This window comes from Pelodiscus sinensis, chromosome 8 (genome assembly GCF_049634645.1).
Source record: "Pelodiscus sinensis isolate JC-2024 chromosome 8, ASM4963464v1, whole genome shotgun sequence".
Lineage (NCBI taxonomy): Eukaryota > Metazoa > Chordata > Testudines > Trionychidae > Pelodiscus > Pelodiscus sinensis.
This window is the reverse complement of record NC_134718.1, coordinates 27,634,399-27,656,798: the sequence shown is the minus strand read 5'-3', so window position 1 is coordinate 27,656,798 and position 22,400 is coordinate 27,634,399. Positions and strand designations below refer to the sequence as shown.

Sequence of the window (22,400 nt, the reverse complement as noted above, 5' to 3'; positions counted from 1 at the left end):
GCTCCTATCTAGTCTTTTGCTAAACAGGATGCCATGATGCCCTAATTTCCTTTGTTTTTGCTAAAAGCACCCACACTAAAATTCCAGATCAAGGGTTTCCAAAGATGAGGAATGATTTTTATTTGTTCAGTTTTATTTTCTGGACTCTACATTTATAATGCCAAGTACTATTACTAAAAACATGCCTGTAATGGTATTTGTAGAGAATAAAACCTTAGAGAATGTTTTTGGATCAATTTAACCAACCAAAACACTTAAAACATGACATGAATTGATCTAATTGTGCAATAGTACTAGAAATGTTAAAGTGGAATCCCAATATATTAAACAAAAAGGCATGTAATGGATTTTAATAGATGTTTTATAGGGGCAAAGGAAGAGAGATATAAAACTCACTTATAGATATTTAGATATAATTATTGATTTTTTGGGGGGATGAAAACACTTCCAGATATTTTAGTGCCTTTATTACTCCATCTCAGGTCTCTGGTTTGGCATCTTCCTCCCTCCCTCTGCATGCCCCCTGTCCTATTTGATTAAAAAATTAAGAGAAATGCCAATAGGTTTTCAAAGCTACATCTCTAATTAAACCTGTACATCCTTGACATACTATCTCAAGGGATGTAAGCTTCTTGTAATGTTCTTTCTTATTGTCCAAAGCCATGCAATGCCAAGAAGTGTAGAATAAAGTGACTAGGGGTTTCAGTGACATATGGAGCCTTTCTCCAGTTTAAATTACTTTATTCTGATGGTTGCTAGGCAGCTTCTGTGAAATGACTGGGCACCTCAGTCCAGTTTCTAGTAAATAGGAATTCATAATTTAAAAGGAAAGATCTCAACATCATGAATGCCAACTGAACTTTTGCAAGAAGTCTGTAGAAAACCCCAAAACTGAAAAAGCATGTTGACTAAGCCACTCTTTACTTGGAGAATTGGCCCTGGATGGTCAAAGTTTTGGTTTCTTGGTAGCCTAATGTGTATAAAGCTTTTGACGCTACTGACCACTGTATGTTTTCTTTGATTGCACTGGAGGCCAAAGCCATCTGTGAATGCAATCTGGCCCTGTTCAAAAACATTAAATTAACACAATTAAGTTTTATAGCAAAAATTTAAAACAAGGAGGCCCGACATCTGTGGACAAAAATGTATATACAACTGGATACCCGTTGATAATCTTGTTTGTGCTGCCAAATGATTATTTAGGTGCTGACATACCCATTTGTGCATGCAGTCATGGGACTTGCATACACAAACAGAAGAATGTGCTATGAAGTATATTGTGCTTTTTGAAAATATGTCCCATACATTTTTTAAAAATATTTCTACCTGTATTCCTCAACTCATACTTAATGAAGGACTTTTTAAAAATATTGTATATATTTATTTGGAAAACTTAATTTCAAAGAACACATTCTTAGAGGGGGAACAGACAGACTGGAACAAGTGTATTTAAAGGTATTAATTAATATATGCGGCAAAATGCAAAATCACTTTTTGGAACGCCAATCTTTTCCTCATGTGCTGCATTAAACAAACTAAAAACCTGATCCTGTGATAAGCTTTGGGAAGATAGATCCCTGGCAATCACATAGGTCCACTTTTGATTAATTCTTTTCAGAACCAATACTTAAGATTTCATACATATATAGCTTAATTTCTAATCACAAAAAACCCAAACTAAAACAAACAAACAAAAACCCAACAACAACAGCTCTCCCCACCAACTACTTCAAATTGTCTAACAAAGCTGTAGTTTTAGGACACGGAACTTGTCATAACTTGAAATATTTTGGATTTCATTAGAAAGGTTTCTCTTTCTTGCTGTGTAAATGCTGATCTGTGACTGGACCGGAACTCAGTAAAAGGTTTTATTGGGGGTGCTTATGCTGAACAAACAATTCCTCCATGGCCAGAGTGTCACCAAGATTGGCCCAGAATTAAACATTCTTCTTGAATGGTAACAATTCTTATCTAATTTGAAGATGGAGAGTCCCCAATCCCAACTCTAATGTGCCACTACCACAAGGTCTGCAGAACGGTCTTAACAATGCAACTTCAGAGCTGTCTCAATCAGAATTGTGCTTCTGAGTGGATCACACAACGCCTTATCTTGATGTACTTACCATTAAAGGACATGAATTGGGAAGGCTGATATTAAGACTCCTGGAATTAGTACATGCTGCTTTTGCACAGTCTCAAGGGGATAGATGGATAAATTGGGGAAGAAAAGAAAGAGGAAGGAATTGGGTAAGAAAGATAATAGGACAGGGAAATTGGGGGAGAAGCTGGGGGAGAGAAGCGAGGTGGATTATACAAGATGAAAAGCCCAGAATCAGAGCAACAGGGAAAACAAAACAAAAACAAAAACAAAAATTGAAAGTTTAGGTTGTATAAACAAAAGTTAAGAAAAGTGAAGTACACTTTTATCATTTAATTCCTAACATCCCTTCTATGTACATCTCCTGCTTTGCAGTTTGCATATGTAAGTATTATTAGAGTTGTCTGGCATGTGGACATTGTATATTATAAGGCCTGATCTGGGTGGAATTTTAGTCTGTATATTACTGCAATGTATGACATAAATTTTAATTATAATATCTGACATGGAACTCCTGTCATAATTTGTGTATTCATGTGCAAATCAGCAGTTTGAAAATAGAAGAGGATAAACTAAGGACTCTTCCTTAAAGCCCCAGTCCTTCCATTAACTTCACTGGGCTTTGAATGAGACTTTAAAAGCTTACTGACAGTGTTTACAGGTCCTACAAGAACTAGTACAGCTTTTTCAAATACTTATTTTCTATAACAAGTTGTCAGTGAAGTTGGTAACTCTCAGTTCAGAAGGCGGCACCAAATGGATATCACCCTCCCCTTTCCTATATTTTCCACTGCTCCTCTCCTATTTCCTCTCCTAATCTTTGATTGACAGGCAACCAAAGAAGCTAATCCTTGCCTTTGGCTCTGGAGTCAAATCTCTGCACGGAAACCTCTTCCGATCACAGTTTCCTGGAACTCTTCTTGTTAGAGTTGGCTTATTGATTTGAAAGGTAAGACCGAAGGTGAGTGAAGGGAATTTTGTTCATATTGAAAGTACATCGAGTTGTGAATTGATTTACAGGTGCTTAATTAAACAGACTCCCCTCAAATGTCAGTGAAAGGTAAGTTGAAGGATTTTTTCAAACATCCTAAAAAGAATGTTTCTTACTCGTAAACATACATTTTCATGCTGGTTCCATAAATATAAGAAGTCACCATGCCCTTGTCCCTTGAAGCCACTAGACAAGGTTGTGCAGCGCATTCACATATTTTCCAGCTATAAAAAGCATATCGGAATATTGTACAAGGGAAGATAAGATATTGCACAAATGCTATTCCTTTGGTAAGGCTGCACTTATCTCCTGACATGTTGCTGGAAGCTGCTTCCAGTAAAGGGGAAGCTTTTGTAAATGTAAATGTGAGTGTTTCAGATTTAAAATATTGAAGCATTGCACAAGGTAGTTTTATAAGACAACTTGTACATTAGCTATTGAAATGCAGAAGGTGCTATTTCCAAAATAGTAGTCAGAGTAGATCTGCATACTCCAGAAAACAACTGCATTATTTGTATCGATCAGGAAAGCTCTCGCAGTGAATTTTTGTTCAAGTGTCTGTGTGCGTGCATTGGACCATTGTTCCGATCCTGTTTAGGGGTTCTTTTAAAAAGATAGAGCTTCAAACTCACCCTTGGTGTAAGCCACAAACTCTTACAGCAGCAAAGATTTTTGACCTTGGACTCGCATTTAGGGAAGAAAAAATCTGATGGGATTAGACTTGGACACTTTGGATACTCTTAATAATCTAGTCAAGATTTTTAAAGGAAGGAATGTGAAATGGCAGATTGAATGCTTCTTTTGTCACCCAATTAATTAGTGAGGGCCCAATCCAACTCCTATGGAAGGTAACAGTGATCAGGAATCTGTCCATTGCATACAATCAGAAGTAAGATAAAGACAGAAATACTCCTCCTGGAAGATAATGCTCCTTTATTTCTTAGACTCAGGAAGCAAAAAAAAAAAAAAAAAAAAAAAAAAAAAAAAAAAAAAAAGTGAGACATAAAGCAGGGAGTTCCCTAAGGCTGTAAGGCACAACTCAACCCACCCTTGTTTTAAGCTAGGTCTTTGCAGACTGATTGCTGAAGACCCAGATCATTCACTTCCCTGCAGAACCCATTAGCTTCAAGCAGGACAAAACCCACCTACAATGTAAAGTGATAGCTTGTTATTTCAATACCATTTTCAGTATACCACAGTGATGATGTTAATTCAACGGATAAAGAAGAAATAAAAAGTGATACCGTATCTAAAGCAAACACAATGTGGCTCAAAACTATAAAAGCTATTGCTTGTCTTGAAAGAGGAGCAAGAATTCTATCTGACTCCACCACAACTTGTTTTGGTAGATATTGAAATCACATATTGTACTAAGAGCTCTGCCACCATTTCCAGGGACATAGCATCCACCCTCCCCACTTCACCCAATAAGAACTGCTGATCGATTGTTGTGGATTATGGCTCTGCTGTTATCCTGATCCTCTCTTTCTTCCTCCGTTCCTCCCCACTCCCAGTGAGCTACTACTGCATCACTGGGAGTGGGGAGGAATGGAGGAAGGAGGCTTTGCTCTGCCCCTGCCGCCAGAAAAAATTCTCAGCTCCTATCGGCCTGAAATTGGCCAATGGGAGCTGATGGATTTTACTGTGGGTGGGGACAGCATGCAAATTCTCCTGTCCCTTCCCAGTTTGCAGAGCAATGAGCAGCCAACTGTTTAGAACAGCATGATATATTATCTAGTAAGGGTGCTAGCAAGGTGATTGCAGGTCAGATCCAACAGCTTGGTGGACTGGATCTGGCTCCCTAGCCACCTCTTGCCCACTTTGGTGTTGGAGTGTAAACCTTTAAAAATTAGATCGGGATGGGCAAGAGAGCTTCCACAGGCCAGATCCAGCCTGCCAAGCTGGTTGATCCAGCCCACGGCCACCCTGCCACTCCCCCACCCTTAGGCCAATTGAGACATGGGGACAGGGGAGTGCACGAAGTCTCCTCCCCTCACCAGGGCATGAGACACTAGCTGTTCAAAACAGTTGGTGGTTCTCTCTAGGTGCCGTGTGCCTCTGGCAGGGTGAGGATGGGGCAAAGACTTCATGTGCTCCCATGGCCCCAGGCCCTGATTGGCCTGAGGGTGGGGGGAGCATGCGAAGTCTCCTCCCACTGCCAGGGGCACGCAGTGCCTAGAGGGAACCACTAGCTGTTCAAAACTGCTGGTGGTTCTCACTAGGAACCATGTGCCTCTGGTAGGGTGGAGGGCAAAGACTTCATGCACTCCCCACTCTCACGCTAATCAGGGTCTGTTGGTGAGGGAGCACTGGGAAGTTCCTGGCCCCACCCCTGCCCTCCAAGGCCTTGCCCCTTCTGGGGTGGCCCATGACCATTTCAGAATTTGTGAAGAGACCCCCCCCCCCTTCAAAAATTATTGCCCACCCCTGGATTAGATCAATCAGAAGTTAGATAAGCAAAACTGTCACATGATGAAGAAGTAGCCTACTGTAGCCCATGAATGTGAAACACAAGGAAATAAATTGTGAAGAATAGCAGTTGTACAAGAAGAATGAAAAACTTAAATTTTTAGCTCATCACAAAGGACTAAGACAGGGCTACTCAACTTTCGAAGCTCCGAGGGCCACAGTGATACTCACAGCACACCCGGGGGCCTCAACCTAAGTGTGGTTGCATATACATGTAAATATATATGCAAATATATACAAATAGCTTCTTTCACACTGATGGGCATGAATACAAAGATTAAGGCAAAGCTACACAACATGCAGGCCCCATTTAAATCAGTTCTGCTGATATTAATAAAATGCAATATTTACCCAATTTCCACCCACATGACAGAACTTTTAATGAGCAATGACAGTCCAGGAATTTAACTACTAAAATGCATATCAACAGAAGACCATTATATTGATTCGTCATTGTGGAGCATGTTCCCAGTGGAGGCCATGTTCAAAAGGACCCATGCTTGGGTCGTGTATTGAGCCCCACGTAAACCCAAACTACACCACAGGCCACAAACAAACAGCTCATAGGCTACATGCAGCGCACTGGTTGAGTGTTCAGTAGACCAGGACTAAGAGATGAGGATACGTTTGCTAAACTGGGAATAGTGTCAGTGTGAAAATTAGCAATCATAATATAAAGATATATCTGTGTTGTAATAAATTCATAACAAGCATTTTTAAACATTCCTTCTTTTTCTTACTTTCAGATTTAATGTCACATCATATGTTACTGTAGCCAAACATGAAGATATTCTGTTCAATATCTTCATCAGTGATTTAGATGATGGCATAGAGAGTACGATTTTTAAGTTTGCAGTTGATACCAAGCTGGGAGGAGTTGCAAGTGCTTTGGGGGCTAGGGTCATAATTCAAAATGATCTGGACAAACTAGAGAAATGGTCTGAGGAAAACAGGATGAAGTTTTATAAGGACAAATGCAAAGTACTCCACTTAGGAAGGAACAATCAGTTTCACATATACAGAATGGGAAGTGGCTGTCTAGGAAGTACTATAGAAAAGGATCTAGGGGTTATAGAAGTACTATAGAAAAGGATCTAGGGGTTATAGTGGATGACAAGTTAAATATGAGTCAACAGTGTGACACTTGCAAAAAAAGTAAACATGATTCTGGGATGCATTAACAGGAGTGTTGTGAGCAAGACACAAGAAGTCATTCTTCCGCTCTACTCTGTGCTAATTAGTCCTCAGTCGGAATATTGTGTCCAGTTCTGGGCAACACATTTCAAGAAAGATTTGGAAAAGGTCCAGAGAAGAGCAACAAAAATGATTAAAGGTCTAGAAAACATGACCTATGATGGAAGACTCAAAGAATTGGGCTTCTTTAATTTAGAAAAGAGAAGACTGAAAGGGACATGATAGTGGTTTCAAATATCTAAAAGGGTGTTACAAGGAGGAGGGAGAAAAATTGTTCTCTTTGGCTTCAGAGAATAGGACAAGAAGCAATGGGCTTAAATTATAGTAAGGGAGTTTAAGGTTGTACTTTAGGAAAAACTTCCTGCCTGTCAGGATGGTTAAACACTGGAATAAATTGGCTAGGCGGATTGTGGAATCTTTATCACTGGTGACAGGATCAGATGGAGGGGAGCTGGTGCATCACAGTGGCCATGATGTTCTCCTGTCTCAACAGAATAAGGGGGTGTCAGCAACTTGGATGTTCCCAGGAATCAGGGAAGATTAATGGAAACTGGCACCCTAGAATGGACTCATCTTCTCCTCTAGTGCTCTCCAGTGTCAGTGAGGAGCCTGTTCTATTATAGGAGGAGCTTCTGCCTCCATTCCCTCCATCTCACTATGAGAGCTCTTCCTTAGCAGCTTCTCTGTCTGGTTGTGGAGGCTGTATCCTTCCCTTCCCTTTGGGGTGCATCTCTGGCACTACAGAATAGAAGGGCTCCTTGTGGTGAGTGGAGTATGGTTGGTGCCTGGAGAAGAGGGTTGATCCTACATGGAGGCGGGAGAAAGGGAGACAGACAGACTCATCCTCCAGTGGGGGCCAATCTCAGAGGATTTGGCAAGTTTAAACAGGACTCCCATTACCCAATGAGGGACAGTCTCAGATAGGAGGTGGATCATTTCTTCAGGGGCCCCAATGCCTGGTTTCTGTAAGTGTCACTTTCCTATTGGGTCCCATTTCTCAGCTGGGTTTCCTTACCTCTGGTGTAGCAGCAGTTTGTAGAGATGCTAAATCCCCTCCCTGGCCAGCTGGCCGATGTCCTTGGCTGGGATACTGATTGACAGTCACAGCTAAACCAACAAGAGCCCTAGTTTGGGGAACTGTGCAGAGTTCTAATGGAAGGAGAGGGGACTCCATTAGCATTCTCTGTCAGCTCCTAGTCTCCCCTGGGCCAGGAGTCTTTCTCCCCTCAGTCCCTCTGCTGGAGACACTGGGGTATCCCGGAAAAACTCCGCTGCGTCCAGGGAACGCATCTGCTCTTCTGCTTTTTTTTTTTTTGCAGAAGAGCAGATGTGCTCTTTTGGAAGCCCTGTGTTCCTCCTTCCACAAGGAAGAAGGGCCATTCCAAAAGAAGAGGATTTTCTGAAATTTGGCCCAGTATAGACAAGCCAAATTTTGAAAAAAACTTCTTCTGAAAAAACTACCAGAAACATAAGAACATAAGACTGGCCACACTGGGTCAGACCGGAGGTCCATTCAGCCCAGTACCCTGACTGCCAACAGTGGCCAATGCCAGATGCACCAAAGAGAGTGAATCGAACAGGTAATGATCAAGCAATCCTGCCATCCATCTCCACCCTCTGACAAACAGAGTATAGGGACACCATTCCTTACCCATCCTGGCTAATAGCCATCAATGGACTTAACCGCCATGAATTTATCTAGTTCTCTTTTAAACCCTGTTATAGTCCTAGCCTTCACAACCTCCTCAGGCAAGGAGTTCCACAGATTGACTATGCGCTATGTGAAGAAAAACTTCCTTTTATTTGTTTTAAACCTGCTGCCCATTAGTTTTATTTGGTGGCCGCTAGTTCTTATATTATGGGAACAGTAAATAACCTATTCACTTTCTCCACACCACTCATAATTTTATATACCTCTATCATATCTCCCCTTAGTCTCTTTTTTTCCAAGCTGAAAAGTCCCAGACTCTTTAATCTCCTCATACGGGACCTATTCCAAATCCCTAATCATTTTAGTTGCCCTTCTCTGAACCTTTTCTAATGCCAGTGTATCTTTTTCGAGATGAGGAGACCACATTTGTATGCAGTATTCAAGATGTGGGCATACCATGGATTTATATAAGGGCAATAAGATATTCTCCGTCTTATTCTCTATCCCTTTTTTAATGATTCCTAACATCCTGTTTGCTTTTTTGACTGCCGCTGCACACTGCATGGACGTCTTCAGAGAACTAACCACAAGGACTCCAAGATCTCTTTCCTGATTAGTTGTATATTAGCCCCCATCATATTGTGTATATAGCTGGGATTATTTTTTCCAATGTGCAGTATTTTACATTTATCCACATTAAATTTCATTTGCCATTTTGTTGCCCAGTCACTTAGTTTGGTGAGATCTTTTTGAAGTTTTTAACAGTCTGCTTTGGTCTTAACTACCATCAGCAGTTTAGTATCGTCTGCAAACTTTGCCATATCTCCAGATCATTTATGAATATGTTGAATAAGATTGGTCCTAGGACTGACCCTTTGGGAACACCACTAGTTACCCCTCTCCATTCTGAAAATTTACCATTTATTCCTACCCCTTGTTTCCTGTCTTTTAACCAGTTCTCAGTCCATGAATGGATCTTCCCTCTTATCCCATGACAACTTAATTTATGTAAGAGCCTTTGGTGAGGGACCTTGTCAAAGGCTTTCTGGAAATCTAAGTACACTATATCTACTGGATCCCCCTTGTCCACATGTTTGTTGACCCCTTCAAAGAACTCTAATAGATTAGTAAAACATGATTTCCCTTTACAGAAACTATGTTGACTTTTGTCCACCAAATTAATGTTCTTCTATGTGTCTGACACTTTTATTCTTTCCTATTGTTTCAACTAATTTGCCCGGTACTGACATTAGACTTACCGGTCTGTAATTGCCAGGATCGCCTCTAGAGCCCTTTTTAAATATTTGCGTTACATTAGCAATCTTCCAGTTGTTGGGTACAGAAGCTGATTTAAAGGATAGGTTACAAACCATAGTTAATAGTTCTGCAATTTCACATTTGAGTTCTTTCAGAACTCTTGGGTGAATGCCATCTGGTACCAGTGACTTGTTATTGTTAAGTATATCAATTAATTCCAAAACCTCCTCTAATGACGCTTCAATCTGGGACAAGTCCTCAGATTTGTCACCTACAAAGGATGGGTCAGGTCTGGGAATCTCCCGAACATCCTCAGCCATGAAGGCTAAAGCAAAGAATTCATTTAGTTTCTCTGCAATGGCGTTATCATATTTACGTGCTCCTTTTGTATCTCAATTGTCCAGGGGCCCCACTGGTTGTTTAGCAGGCTTCCTGCTTCTGATGTACATAAAAAACATTTTGTTATTATTGAGGTTTTGGCTTTTCTTATTACATTTTTACACTTAATTTGGCAGTGTTTATGTTCCTTTCTATTTACCTCCCTAGGATTTGACTTCCACTTTTTAAAAGATGCCTTTTTATCTCTCACTGCTTCTCGTACATGGTTGTTAAGCCACAGTGGCTCTTCTTAATTCTTCTACTATGTTTTTTAATTTGGGGTATACATTTAAGTTGGGGGTATACATTTAATAGACACCTCTATTATGGTGTCTTTGAAAAGTGTCCATGCAGGGATTTTACTTTAGTCACTGTACCTTTTAATTTCTGTTTAATTAACCTTCTCATTTTTGCATAGTTCCCCTTTTTGAAATTAAATGCCACAGTGTTGGGCTGCTAAGGTGTTCTTCCCACCACAGGAATGTTAAATGTTATTATATTATGATCACTATTTCCAAGCGGTCCTGTTATAGTTACGTCTTGTACCAGATCCTGCACACCACTCAGGACTAAATCGAGAATTGCCTCTCCCCTTGTGGGTTCCTATACCAGCTGCTCCAAGAAGCAGTCATTTAAGGTATCAAGAAATTTTATCTTTTCATCTTATCCTGAGGTGACGTATACCTAGTCAATATGGGGACAGTTGAAATCCCCCACTATTATTGAGTTTTTTATTTTGATAGCCTCTCTAATCTCCCTTAGCATTTCATAGTCACTATTACTGTCCTGGTCAGGTGGTCAGTAATAGATCCCTACTGTTATATTCTTATTAGAGCAGGGAATTACTATCCATAGCAATTCTATGGAACATGTTGATTCATTTAAGATTTTGACTTCAGTTGATTCTAAATTTTCTTTCACATATAGTGCCACTCCCTCACCCGCATGACCTTCCGATATATTTTGTACCCTGGAATGAATGTGCCCTATTGATTGTCCTCACTCCACCAGGTTTCTGTGATGCCTATTATATCAGTATCCTCCTTTAAAACGAGGCACTCTAGACTTCTAGCATTTGTGTACAAGCACTTTAAAAACTTGTCACTGTTTATTTGTCTGCCCTTTTCTGATGTGTCAGATTCTTTTTTATGTGAATGCTTTTCATCTGATCTGGCCAATACTTTATCCTCTTCCATCCTCTCCTCCTGACTAAAACCTAGAGAATCTCTTTCAATAGGCTCTCCTCTAAGAGACATCTCTGTCCGATCCACGTGCTCCTCTGCAACAATCAGCTTTCCCCCATCTCTTAGTTTAAAAACTGCTCTGTGACCTTTTTAATGTTATGTGCCAGCAGTCTGGATCCACTATGGTTTAGGTGGAGCCCATCCTTCCTGTATAGGCTCCCTCCATCCCAAAAGTTTCCCCAGTTTCTTATAAAGCTAACCCCACCTCCCTACACCATTGTCTCATCCACTCATTGAGATGCTGAAGCTCTGCCTGCCTACCTGTCCCTAGATTTCAAACCTTTAGAAGCTCACAGCTTCCAACTGCCAGCCACAGCACACGCTCCTTCAAACAAACAAGCAAACACAATAAACAGACAAACACAAGCTCAGCACACAGTAAGTAACCCCCAAACACACAAACACACTCTACAGACAGCCACTTACCTCAAGGGTCCCGTACTTGCTCCTCCTTTACCTGGAGAACTCCCTCTCAAAACTCCCTGTTTGCTGCTCCCGTTCGCCAAAAAAAAAATTGCGGAGTGTATTTTGCGTACCTTTTTCTGATAGATCATTGAAGTATAGACAAAGACTCAGTCTCACGGATGCAGTGTCACCTATCTGCCCTACTCCCTCATCTGCTCATATGTCTAATGCTGCCTTTAGCCGTATTGACCACAGCATCGCTTTAGAAGCTTCTATTGAGCAACTTGCCTAACAGGACCCCTACATCCTCCTCAGAGACACTGCTTGTGTCCCTCATTCCAGGGGTGTGGCCTGCATGCTTTGGGACTGAGGTAGGGCCTTGCATTTGGCTCTGTGAAAACCTGTTCTGTTCACATGGGTCCAGCTTCCTAAGGGATCCAGATCGTTCTATGTCACTGCCCTGGCTCCAGCCTTATTTACCACGCTGCTTGCATTTTGTCACCTGCACATGTTACAAGCAGTGATTTAATGCTTTCTTCCACTTCACAAATAACAATAATTAAAAAAGTTAATTTTTGAGAACTTCTTTAGACCCTTAGCACCTTCTCTGAATCTTTTTCCATCCCACTGTCTGCTTTTTTAGACATTTCACTCAAAACTGGACAGAATACTCTGGATGTAGGCATTCCATGGATTTATATAGTAGCAGGATGGGATTTTCTGTTTTATTTTCTATCCCTTTCCTAATAATCCTTAATATACCGATAACCTTTGTAAATGCTGCTGCGCAAGGAGTAGAAGTTTTCAGAGAATTACCCATGGTGACTCCAACATCTTTTGCTAGCATAAAAGCTATTTTAGAACCCATCATTATATAAATATAGATGGGATTATCTTTTCCAAAGTACATTTCTTTGCACTTCTTTGGGCATGTCTACACTTGGAAATTATTTTGAAATAACTCCCAAAAGAATTATTTTGAAATAGCGTGTCCACACTACAGGGAATTCTTGAAATTAGTCCCAGGAAGCCTCCTTTAATATGGATGTGCTACCTCGACTTAGAACCCCAGGAAGCACTGGGGAGTAATTACTTTGAATGACTCTGAGGAGTAATTATTTAGAAATAGCAGCAGTGAAGCATCCACACTCACGCTATTTCAGAATAACTGTTATTCCTCATGGAAAGCAGGAGTTGTTATTTCAAAATAACCAGCCCGTTATTGTGAAGTAACAGGCTTGGTTGTGTGGATGCTCCACTTGTTATTTCGAAATAAGGAGAACGTAGGCCAGGGCTCAATGTTGAATTTCAGTTGCCATTTTGTTGCCTAGGAACTCAGAATTGTGAGATCCCTTTTTAGCTCTTTACAGTCTGCTTTGGCCTTAATATTCATGAATATTTTTTGTATCATCTGCAAACTTTGCCACTTCCCTGTTCACTTCCCTGTCTAGGGTATTTCCCCCCGCCCAGTACAGATCCATAGAGGGAATCCATTGGTCACCCCCTCCTTTGTGAGCTTCTATGAGCCATATACCACCTGTGGTCTGTCTATGCCAGAGCTAAGAGCTCTTTAAAGTGGACAAGTGGGGCAGGTAGACAGAGATCCTGGAGGAACAGAACTTGGGCTCAGTAACTTTGTATATGATCAGCCAATCTCTTTCAGGGGTTTACCTTTAGCTCAGCCTTACAGGAAAACTTGTTTGTGCCCACAGTACTGCGCTGTTGTGGCTATTAAATCTCCCCCTCATGAATCTGTTTTGTACCCTCCACCCTTCTATTGAATCCCACAAGAAAATCCCGCATCCAAGCCATTGTTCTCAAGTGCTTAGCTCCTAGTGCCACATGGTAACACTTTTGCACCAGCTGGCTCCAAAATCAGACATCATTATCTTGCAAGCAGGCAGTTGATGATGCGTGGACACAAGCCGTGGAAGGAAAGATACCATGGTGCTTGTGCTTTTCATTTGGAAATTCAGGTCCAAAGTCAACTTGACCGCATGTTTTGCTGGGGAAAGTCACTCACAAGCCCTAGACAGCACGGCACTGTGCCACAGCCTTGTGGCATTGGGGTGTGCTCTGGTCATTTCCCACAAGCTGAGCAGGGCTGGCACCAGGCAGAGGGAAAACCGAGATGCTGATGAGTCTCTCTGAGCTAGCACATTGAGGCAATGCAGCAGAGGGGCTGTAGCAGGGCAGAGAGCTGTTGCAGGTGCCCTTACAGAGGGGTTATAAAATGTAAGATCTTGGCCATCTGTGGCCATAGAGTGTCCCAGGGATTCTTCTCCCTCCCAGACAGAGAGGCCCTAGTCAGACTCCACACCCTTCCACACTCCAGGAGGTACCATAATATCCAGAATAGAAGCAGGAGCACAAAACAATAGGCATCTCTCTTAAGCTGCCTCAGCAGTAGGTAAAGTACAGTGTGGTGCAGATGAACTGTTCTGGCCCAGTTGGGATGGGGCTTAACTTCAGCTAGTCAAGGGATGTCCCAACACTTGCACTACATCCCTCACATGCAGTTTTGATGCCACCCAGGATGCGAATAGGTTGATTGTTTAAGAAGGAGGCTTTCACACTGACAATTCAGTGACTGATGGATGGGGTCATCTCATTTCTTCGGAAGTGAAGTTGTAATTTCTCCCAGTTGTTGAACCTCCAGCCTTCCCTGAGAGTTCCAGCCTGCATTATCAGAGAGCTGCCTCATTTAATTGCTTCAGTGCCAGCCTGGTAGCCAACATGCCACCCTTGGGAGGTGGAAGTGGATACAACTGGAAGCAGAGGAGTAAGGCAAAGACAGCCAGGGATGCAGCAGCCAGTGTTGGCTGGAGAGTGGTGATGAAGGCAAGCTGGCTGCCTTAATGCCACAGGAGATTAGTGGATTTCTTTCTTGATATTGAAGTGATGGGCAGGATTCACCTATTTGCTCCGGTTGCTTTGCACTATTTTAGCCCCACTCAGCAGCCCTCCACCCATCTGGAGCCCTGAGATAGTCCAGAAGGAGGCAGGAGTAAGAAACCCACAGCTGTAGGGCCCTGGCTTGTTAGACAAAGGCTCATGGAGGGGAGGATTCAGGAATTAGCTGGAGCATGTCAGCACCCCACAGGCCCAGGTGAGGCCTATAAGAGGGGAAAGTGAAGCCAGAGGGGAAGCTGCTTGCTGAGAATGTTGGGGGCTGAGGGCAATTGCTGTGGGAGAACAGCTTGGGATCTGTTTGGACACTGAGCAGAGGGGACCTGCAACGCAGCCTGTTCTGACTCTGGCATGGTGCTACTTAGTTTGGAAGGAGCTGGGTTGAAGGCTGCAGGTGAGTCTCAGATGTTTGAAGCAGTCTCATGGAAATGAGTCTTTTAAAGATTTCACGTGTTGCCAATCGCACTATGTCCTGCCCCCAGGGAGTGTGAGTCTGCTCTGTCTCCTAGGCACCCTTCCCTGCTGAGCCACCTCTCCGGCCAGTTTGGCTAAAGCCCCTGCCGTCAGGTTCCCTGGGCCCTGTTTAGTACATGCTTAGGGCTTAGCCCCTTCCTGCCTGTACTGCAGCTGGAAGACAAGAGGCAGCTGGGCTATGTCAGTAGCCAGCAGCAGCTTGAAGGTGTTAGCTGCCTTTCTACACTGTGTGGGTAGGAAGGGACAAGCTGCTTCCAGGCATTGAGGAGCAGAGGGAAGGAGGAGATGACCTCTGGAAAAACATGGGCCAGTTCATCCCTCTCTCAACTCCCACCTCCATTCTGCTGGAAGCTCCTTCCATCCGTTCCCTCCTGCACAGTGTTGATCGGCTGCTGCTTGCCATGCTCTGCCATAAACCCCAACAGAAATCAGAGAAGGGTTCCTGTAACCCTGCATACCTCCTCCCCCACATGTTGTCTTGAGAAGATGCAGCACCAGATGTCAGGAGAGATGAGTCCATCCCAGGGACTGTCAGGCAAGGAGGGTGGAGAGCACTGAACAGGGTGAGGTTGGTCGGTCACCCCATCCTGATGTGAGAGAGACGTAGGGAATATGTGTGTGTCATCTCTCCCTGTGCAAACCTTAAACATAAGGTAAATAAAAAGACTCCAGCTGTGCAGTTTTTATTTTCAACAGGAGTGCAGTCAGTCTGAAGTTAATTTGAAAATTTGTATTGTATAATTCTGATGGATTCCTATTCAACTCACTTGAATTGGAGTAATTTTACCAGGCGTCGTGTATTCAGCATTGGGAAATATGGTCACCCTGTCCATACCAATCACAATTTTATATGCCTCAATCATATCTCCCCTTAGTTGTCTCTTTTCCAAGCTGAAAAGTTCCAGTCTTATCTCTCCTCATATGGCACATTTTCATATCTCTCATTTCTGCTGCCCTTTTCTGAACCTTTTTTCCAGTGCTAAGATATCTATTTTGAGATGAGGTGACCACATTTGCATGCAGTATTAAATATATGGGCACACCATGGATTGTTATAGAGGCAGTGTGATATTTTTCTCTTATTTATCTCTTTCTTAAAGACGTTGTAGAAAAACTTACTTCATGTCCTCTAGTTCTTCAAAATAAATAAGAATACTGCTCCATTTTTAATTGTGCTCCATTTTTAATTGTATCTTGAAATATTTCTACTTTTGTATATAGCTTTAAGGATGCCCAGCCCCCACTAGCAGCCACTGTACCCTGTCAGTCATCCTGAAATACACTAGAGTGCTTGTCAGGCCATGAGGTCGCAGATGCACCATTAGCTATAATAGTTGTACTGAAGTCCTAAGTACTTTTCCTGGTGTTTAGACCATTGCTTTCCTCTTGAATGTGGACGGTTTGTGTTTGGGATAGGTGAGTTATGAGGCATTATCTTTTTAATATAATTTGTGATGATTTAGCAATCAAACTTCTAATGATTATATATTAGAAAGATTAGCGTATTTTTGGTCCCAGTTTCTGTTGTTACAATATTTTATTTAAATTAAAGAGTATCCAAATTGTACTTCAGAACTTCTCTAACAATTATCATTTGTATAGTTGAATTTTATTTCAGGCCACAGAACTTTTTTGCTTTTCTTTCTTTTTACTTGCCTCTTAGTTCAATATATCTATAAAAGGTATGTCAGTTTGGACAAGCTGTTCTTGATCATTCTTGATAAGACGACATCATAAAAGTTAGCACTTAGCTTAAAGTATACCATTGTGTAAGAATGCAGGTTGTTTTTTGGTTCCACAGACAGGAATACTCTATTTCCATAACACCTAAAAGTCATGTCTACGGTTCTGTATTATGAAATGTTGCAATATACTGGTGAAATGGATAAGTGTATAGATTAATAAAGTTGAGTTCCAAGTTATAGTAGCCTGGCATCATAGTATCTTATAACCAACAGTCCTATTGTGTCCAAAGGGCATACTGTGCTGGAGTAGTTCTTTTGTTTTTATTAACAAAGGGCTGTGATCTCAGTAGAAATGCTCACCTGGAAAAGTTGTTTATTCGTTGAAGAGGCAAGATAGTCCCAGTTACAAGTGATTCTTTTGGAGATACAAATCAGAAAGTATCTTGGGTTATTTCCCCCATTACCTCTATGCTTTGCTCTTTGATATGTTTCTAATCCATAAGAATGCTCCCAATTAATAACATAACAGTCATGTTTCCACTCATGTATGTTATGAATATGTCTATGGGTCAGAGCTGAGGATTCAAAAGTTTGTAAGCAATGCTGTGAAAACTGTGCTAACTGAAAACTGCTAAGATTTTGCATCATGAGCTTTGGTGGGCAAAACCCACTTCTTCAGATGAACTCAAACTCATCTGAAGAAGTGGGTTTTGCCCACCAAAGCTCACGATACTATATATACTTTTGTTAATTTCTAAGGGCATGTCTACACTAGAAAATAATTTCAAAAGAAGTTAAATCAAATTAATATATGAAATAACATTGAAATAGAGCATCCACATTATAGGGGAACATCGAAATAGCTCAGAATAATTTTAAAATAGTGCGTCCACACTGATTGGAGCCTTCTTCAGATTTAGATCCCCCAGAAGCACTCTGAGGAAGGCACCAAGAGGGCAGACACTTCCTGTGGCTGCTTGATATGGGAAGCTGCGACACATGCTTTCAGGGGCTCCTCTCTATGGCCGCATCTCTCACACCACTCCTACATTGCCTCCACCATCACAGGACTCCAAATTGATGCAGTGTGCCCTGGTTGCCCTTGTGGATGCCACAGCATTGACATCATGGAGCCAGAGTTGCCTCATGGGCCTCATGCTGCACTTCCTGGCACAGTTCTTCCAGATAGTTTGCATGCTGCTCCAGCAGGATGACATCTAGCCCAAACACGAGGATCCCTTCACTCACATCCTGGTGTTCCTGCTGCTGCAAATGTTCCTAAACCCCTGGACACCATCAGACGCCGCTTCTGGTGGAGGGAGATCAGTTCAGACTGCTGGGACTACATAGTCCTGCAGTCATAAAATGACCAGCAGCAGTTTCAGAACTTCCATACGTGAAAGGCCACTTCCTGGAGCTCTGCAAGTAGCTCACCCCTTCCCCCAGATGACAGGACACCTGACTGCAACCTGCCATCCCCCTACAGCAGTGGTCTCCAACCTTTTTACACCCAAGATCATTTTTTAAATGACAGACCAAGCCAAGATCTACCGCCCCGCCCCTTCCCTGAAGCCCCGCCCTCTCTATTCTCCTCCTCTCCATCACTTGCTATCCCCAATCCTTATACTGCTGCTTTTTTTTTTTAATTCTTCTGTAGGAAGAGGTTTTTCCAACATTTGGCCTGTCTACACTGGACCAAATGTCAGGAAAAAAACCCTTCTTTTGGAAGCCACCTTATTCCTTGTGGAAAGAGGAATATAGGAGTGACCAAAAGAGCCTGTTTGCTCTTCCACTAAAAAAGCGGAAGAACAAACGCAACCCTGGATGCAGAAGAGTTTTTCTGGGATATCTCCAGAATCCTGAAAAACGCCTGCAGTCTAGCTGGACCCTTGCTGTGTTGAGACAGGATGTGTAGGCTCTGGGGTGGGAATGAGGGATTTGGGTGTGGGAATGGGGTGAGAGGTACAAGCTCTGGGAGGAAATCTGGATGCAGGAGGAGGTGGAGAAGGGGACACTGGCTCGGGGAGAGGGCTCCAGGCTGGGCAGCGTTGTGATACTAAGCAAGCCACAGGCTTGCTGATGTGAGGGTGCAGGAATTTGGGTTGGGGTATGTGAGGGGCTGAGGGCATGAGGTTCCAGTGTTTGATAGGCTCAGATCTAGGGTCTGGGGAAGGGGGAGTGCAGGAGTGGTTGTGGCCAGATGTGGGCTTGGCCCCCATTGGGGGTTTGTTGGCCAGGCTTCATTTTTAAATAGAATACTATGTTAAACACAAAAAGTTTCTGCGTTGTCTTTATTTATGAGAATGGCAGGGAACCTGCCTTGAAACAGGTGTCACTGACCCATATAAAAGTCATTTGGGAGCAGGGGACACAGTACTGGGGAGGAGTGCTAGTGGGTTCTGGAGCAGGGAACATGGTGCCAGCTGCGGCAGGGGAGAGGGGGCAGGGTGCCAGGACAGGTTTCTGCAGCAGGGGACAGGGTGCTGGGGGGGACAGGTTTCTGCAGAGGCGAGCAGGGGGACAGGTTTCTGTAGTAGGAGACAGGGTGCCTGAAGGAACTGGGTTCTGCAGGGGGGGCAGGGTTCTGCAGCGGGGAGTTCCCTACACCAGCCACGGAGGGAAGCCTCCGACCCGCGCTCCCTCCGGACTGACCGCAGGGCAGCCGGGCTGGAGCGAAGAAAAGCGGCTGCCCGGCCAGCTGGCCATGGTGCTCAGCCAGGGTGCCACCAAACTCCATGTGGGCAGGTGCAGAGGGGAAGCCACCCAATCAGCTGGAGTGCGGTTCAGCCTCCTCTGGGCTGAAAGCCACAACCAGCAGGCCAGGCAGCTCCTCCTCTGCGCCAGCCCACGTGGAGCGTGATGGCACCCTGGGGGTATGTCTACACTACAAAGTTAATTCGAACTAACGGACGTTAGTTTGAATTAACTTAGAAAGTTAATCAGGAAGGGGGGCTAGGGAGGGGTAAGTGGAAGGAGGTGAGGGAGGAATGGGGCACGAGCCCCCGATGGGGAGGACTGGGCTAGCTCTGCAGGCTCCTCGGGGTGGAAGCTCTCCTGCAGCCCCTTGATTGACCCCCCACAATGGCAGCCTGCGGCAAGTGCAGCCAGGCTGATGGCCGAGTGCTGTGATGTGCTGCGTGTGGGCACTCAGGGCACTCCAAGCCAGGACTGGTTTGCAAGCGGGGAACCCCTGAGAACTGTCTGTCCAGGGTGGGGGTCGGGTCCCTTTAAGCACAGCCCTCGGCTAGCCTGAGACAGCAGCTCCACGCTCTAAGTCCTCAACTGATGCCCTGCCGGCACTGCTTCCGGCCATCCTTAACCCCGGTTCAGGGTCCACTTAATGTGGACATACTAGTTCGAATTAGCAAAACGCTAATTGGAACTAGTTTTTTGGTCTGGACCCAGGGTCCCTAGGGTTGGCCGCTATCGGCAGACAGGCTACTGGGCTAGATGGACCTTTGGTCTGACCCAGGACGGCCATTGTAAGCTCAGGGCTCAGGGTCGGGGGTCTCAGTGGACCCCCTTGATTTTCATGCACACCTGCTCCTGGGTGGCCAGGCTGGCAGCTCTCCTGCCCTAGCCGGCCACTTTCCTGTGCCTAGTGCGGAGATCGTGGACAAGGTCCACGATGTCTGCACTAGCCCAGGAAGGTGCCCGCCTCTTGCAGTCCCGGGCAAGCTCCCGGGAGCCGCCAGCCTGGTCCCGGGAAGAGGGGGTGGGCTGGGGGACATCGGGTGGGTGGCTCTGTGCCGTGCCAGGTGCAGGGTCTGCTGGTTGGGTGCTGGAAGGCTTGCACCTGGCACAGGCACCGTAGCCAGCCCGTGCCCCTTTAAGGGGTCCGGGGCCAGGAGGGGGGCATAGAGTTTCCCTGGTGTTGGCCAGAGTGGCCACCAGGGAAACCTGGGGAGGGCTAGCCTCCCACTAGTTCGAATTAAGGGGCTACACACCCCTTAATTCGAACTAGTAAGTTCGAACTAGGCTTAATCCTCGTAAAGTGAGGTTTTCCTAGTTCGAACTAAGCGCTCCGCTAGTTCGATTCAAATTCGAACTAGCGGAGTGCTAGTGTAGCGGCTATGAATGTTAGTTCAAACTAACGTCCGTTAGTTCGAACTAACATTGTAGTGTAGACATACCCTTGGGAACTAGTTCAGCCTGGGGAAATCCACAGTTGGGGCTGTGCTCCTGCAGATAGCCAAGGCCATCAACAAAGTGCATTTTCTCCAGCAGATACTGTGGAGTTGGGAGGATGGTAGGGAGGTAGTGGATGCACTATGCTCACAGCTGGCCCAGCTGTGAAGAAAAGTTCCAAGGGCAGTCATCCTGGGGGACACTGAGTATGAAGCCTAGTACTAATCTTGGTGCTGACATCAAAAGTTTTGGTTCAGACAATGGCGATATGCTTTGAGCAAGGTCATATGTTGCCTAGACAGCAGGCCCTTTCCTGCAGGGACACGGATGACCTGGGAGCATTGCTACACCCACAACCCGGGGGCAAGCAGGCATGGGAAGGTGCTGGCCAGGCCAGGAGACTGTGGGTTGGGGAGGGGGATGGGGCAGTTCTGTGTCCCGCACATGCCGGGTCTGGCACTGGCAGCATCCCCCAGAGAACTTCTATCTCTGCATGCTGGGGAGGGGGTTGCATGTTGGAGGAAGTGTGTGTGAGCGGCAGATGCCACTTGCTGGAGAGTGTGCTACTGGGGTCCCCTCCTTTATATCCCCCGTCAGATTCCCATGGAGGATATTGGTCATCTCTGCATCACCACACTTGACCAGGAGCAGACGTTGCTTGAGTATAGGCATGACCCTGTGCGGTGTGTGTCACTGCTGTGTGGGGCCATGACCCCAGCCTCCTTAGTGGTGGCTTGTCATGGGAAAATGTCCCACCACTGGAGGCCAGAGTAAGGCAGCCTTCTCCAGGAACCTTGTAAGAAGGACTGAGGGGTTCCTGTGTGAGAGTGTCATGGGGCCAAGTGCTCTGGATTAACTCTCCATGTGCAGCCACATGCACAGACTGTTGTGTGAACCCTCCTTCCCCCCCCCCCCCCCGCAGGACGAGTAGGCCAACCAATAAGTGTGCAGCTGAATTGCCTTCCTTGGGTTTGTCTGATGCCTGGGAGACATCCTGCGAGGTGGGGGACTGGCTCCAGGGTGAGAAGCAGTTTGCGGCTGGTGGGCATGGTCACCTGCCTGGCTGCATCGTTGTCTTTCTCATTCTCCCCACCCTTGGAGAGGCTGATGCCAGGTGTATCCTGGCTGGACTTGATGATGATGCGATGGAGGAGGTGACTGGGCCCCCTCCCAGGATGGCACAGAGCTGGTGGCAGTACCACCACATGTGTGGTGCTGCCCCAGAGCACTCACTGCTCCCTGGACTCATTGTAGGCCTGCCAAAGCACCTTTATTTTCATGTGGACCTGTTCGAGGGTCCACACGAATCCCTTCTCAGCCGTGCTGGCAGCCATCCAACTGTAGAAATCTGCATTGTGTCTTCTGGTGTGGAGATCCTGGAGGTTGCTCTCCTTGCCCCAGACCTTGGTGAGACTAGGATATCTGCTTCAGTCCAAGCTGGTGCTCACTTATGTCCCTGGCCTCTTGAATCTGAGGGTGCTGTGGGAGTGCTGGCAGCTGTGGAGGGCTCAGAGGG

The 22,400-nt window shown here is 44.7% G+C and overlaps 1 protein-coding gene across 4 annotated transcripts in view; it reads left to right on the top strand.

The window, feature by feature from the left end:
- Positions 1-2,926: 2,926 nt before the first annotated feature.
- CTNNA3 (catenin alpha 3) overlaps positions 2,927-22,400 on the top strand; it is a 1,020,369-nt gene continuing 1,000,895 nt past the window's right edge. Inside the window, exon 1 of one of the 4 annotated variants that reach the window (XM_075934908.1) lies at positions 2,927-3,047. Coding sequence is in view for 1 of the 4 variants with exons in the window: in XM_075934907.1 (XP_075791022.1) it covers positions 14,949-14,991 (43 nt within the window). In the remaining 3 variants the exon portion in view is untranslated. Of the gene's footprint in view, positions 3,060-14,849; positions 14,992-16,435; positions 16,488-22,400 lie in introns of those variants that run through there. The other 3 variants (XM_075934909.1, XM_075934907.1, XM_075934911.1) reach the window with 3 other exon arrangements.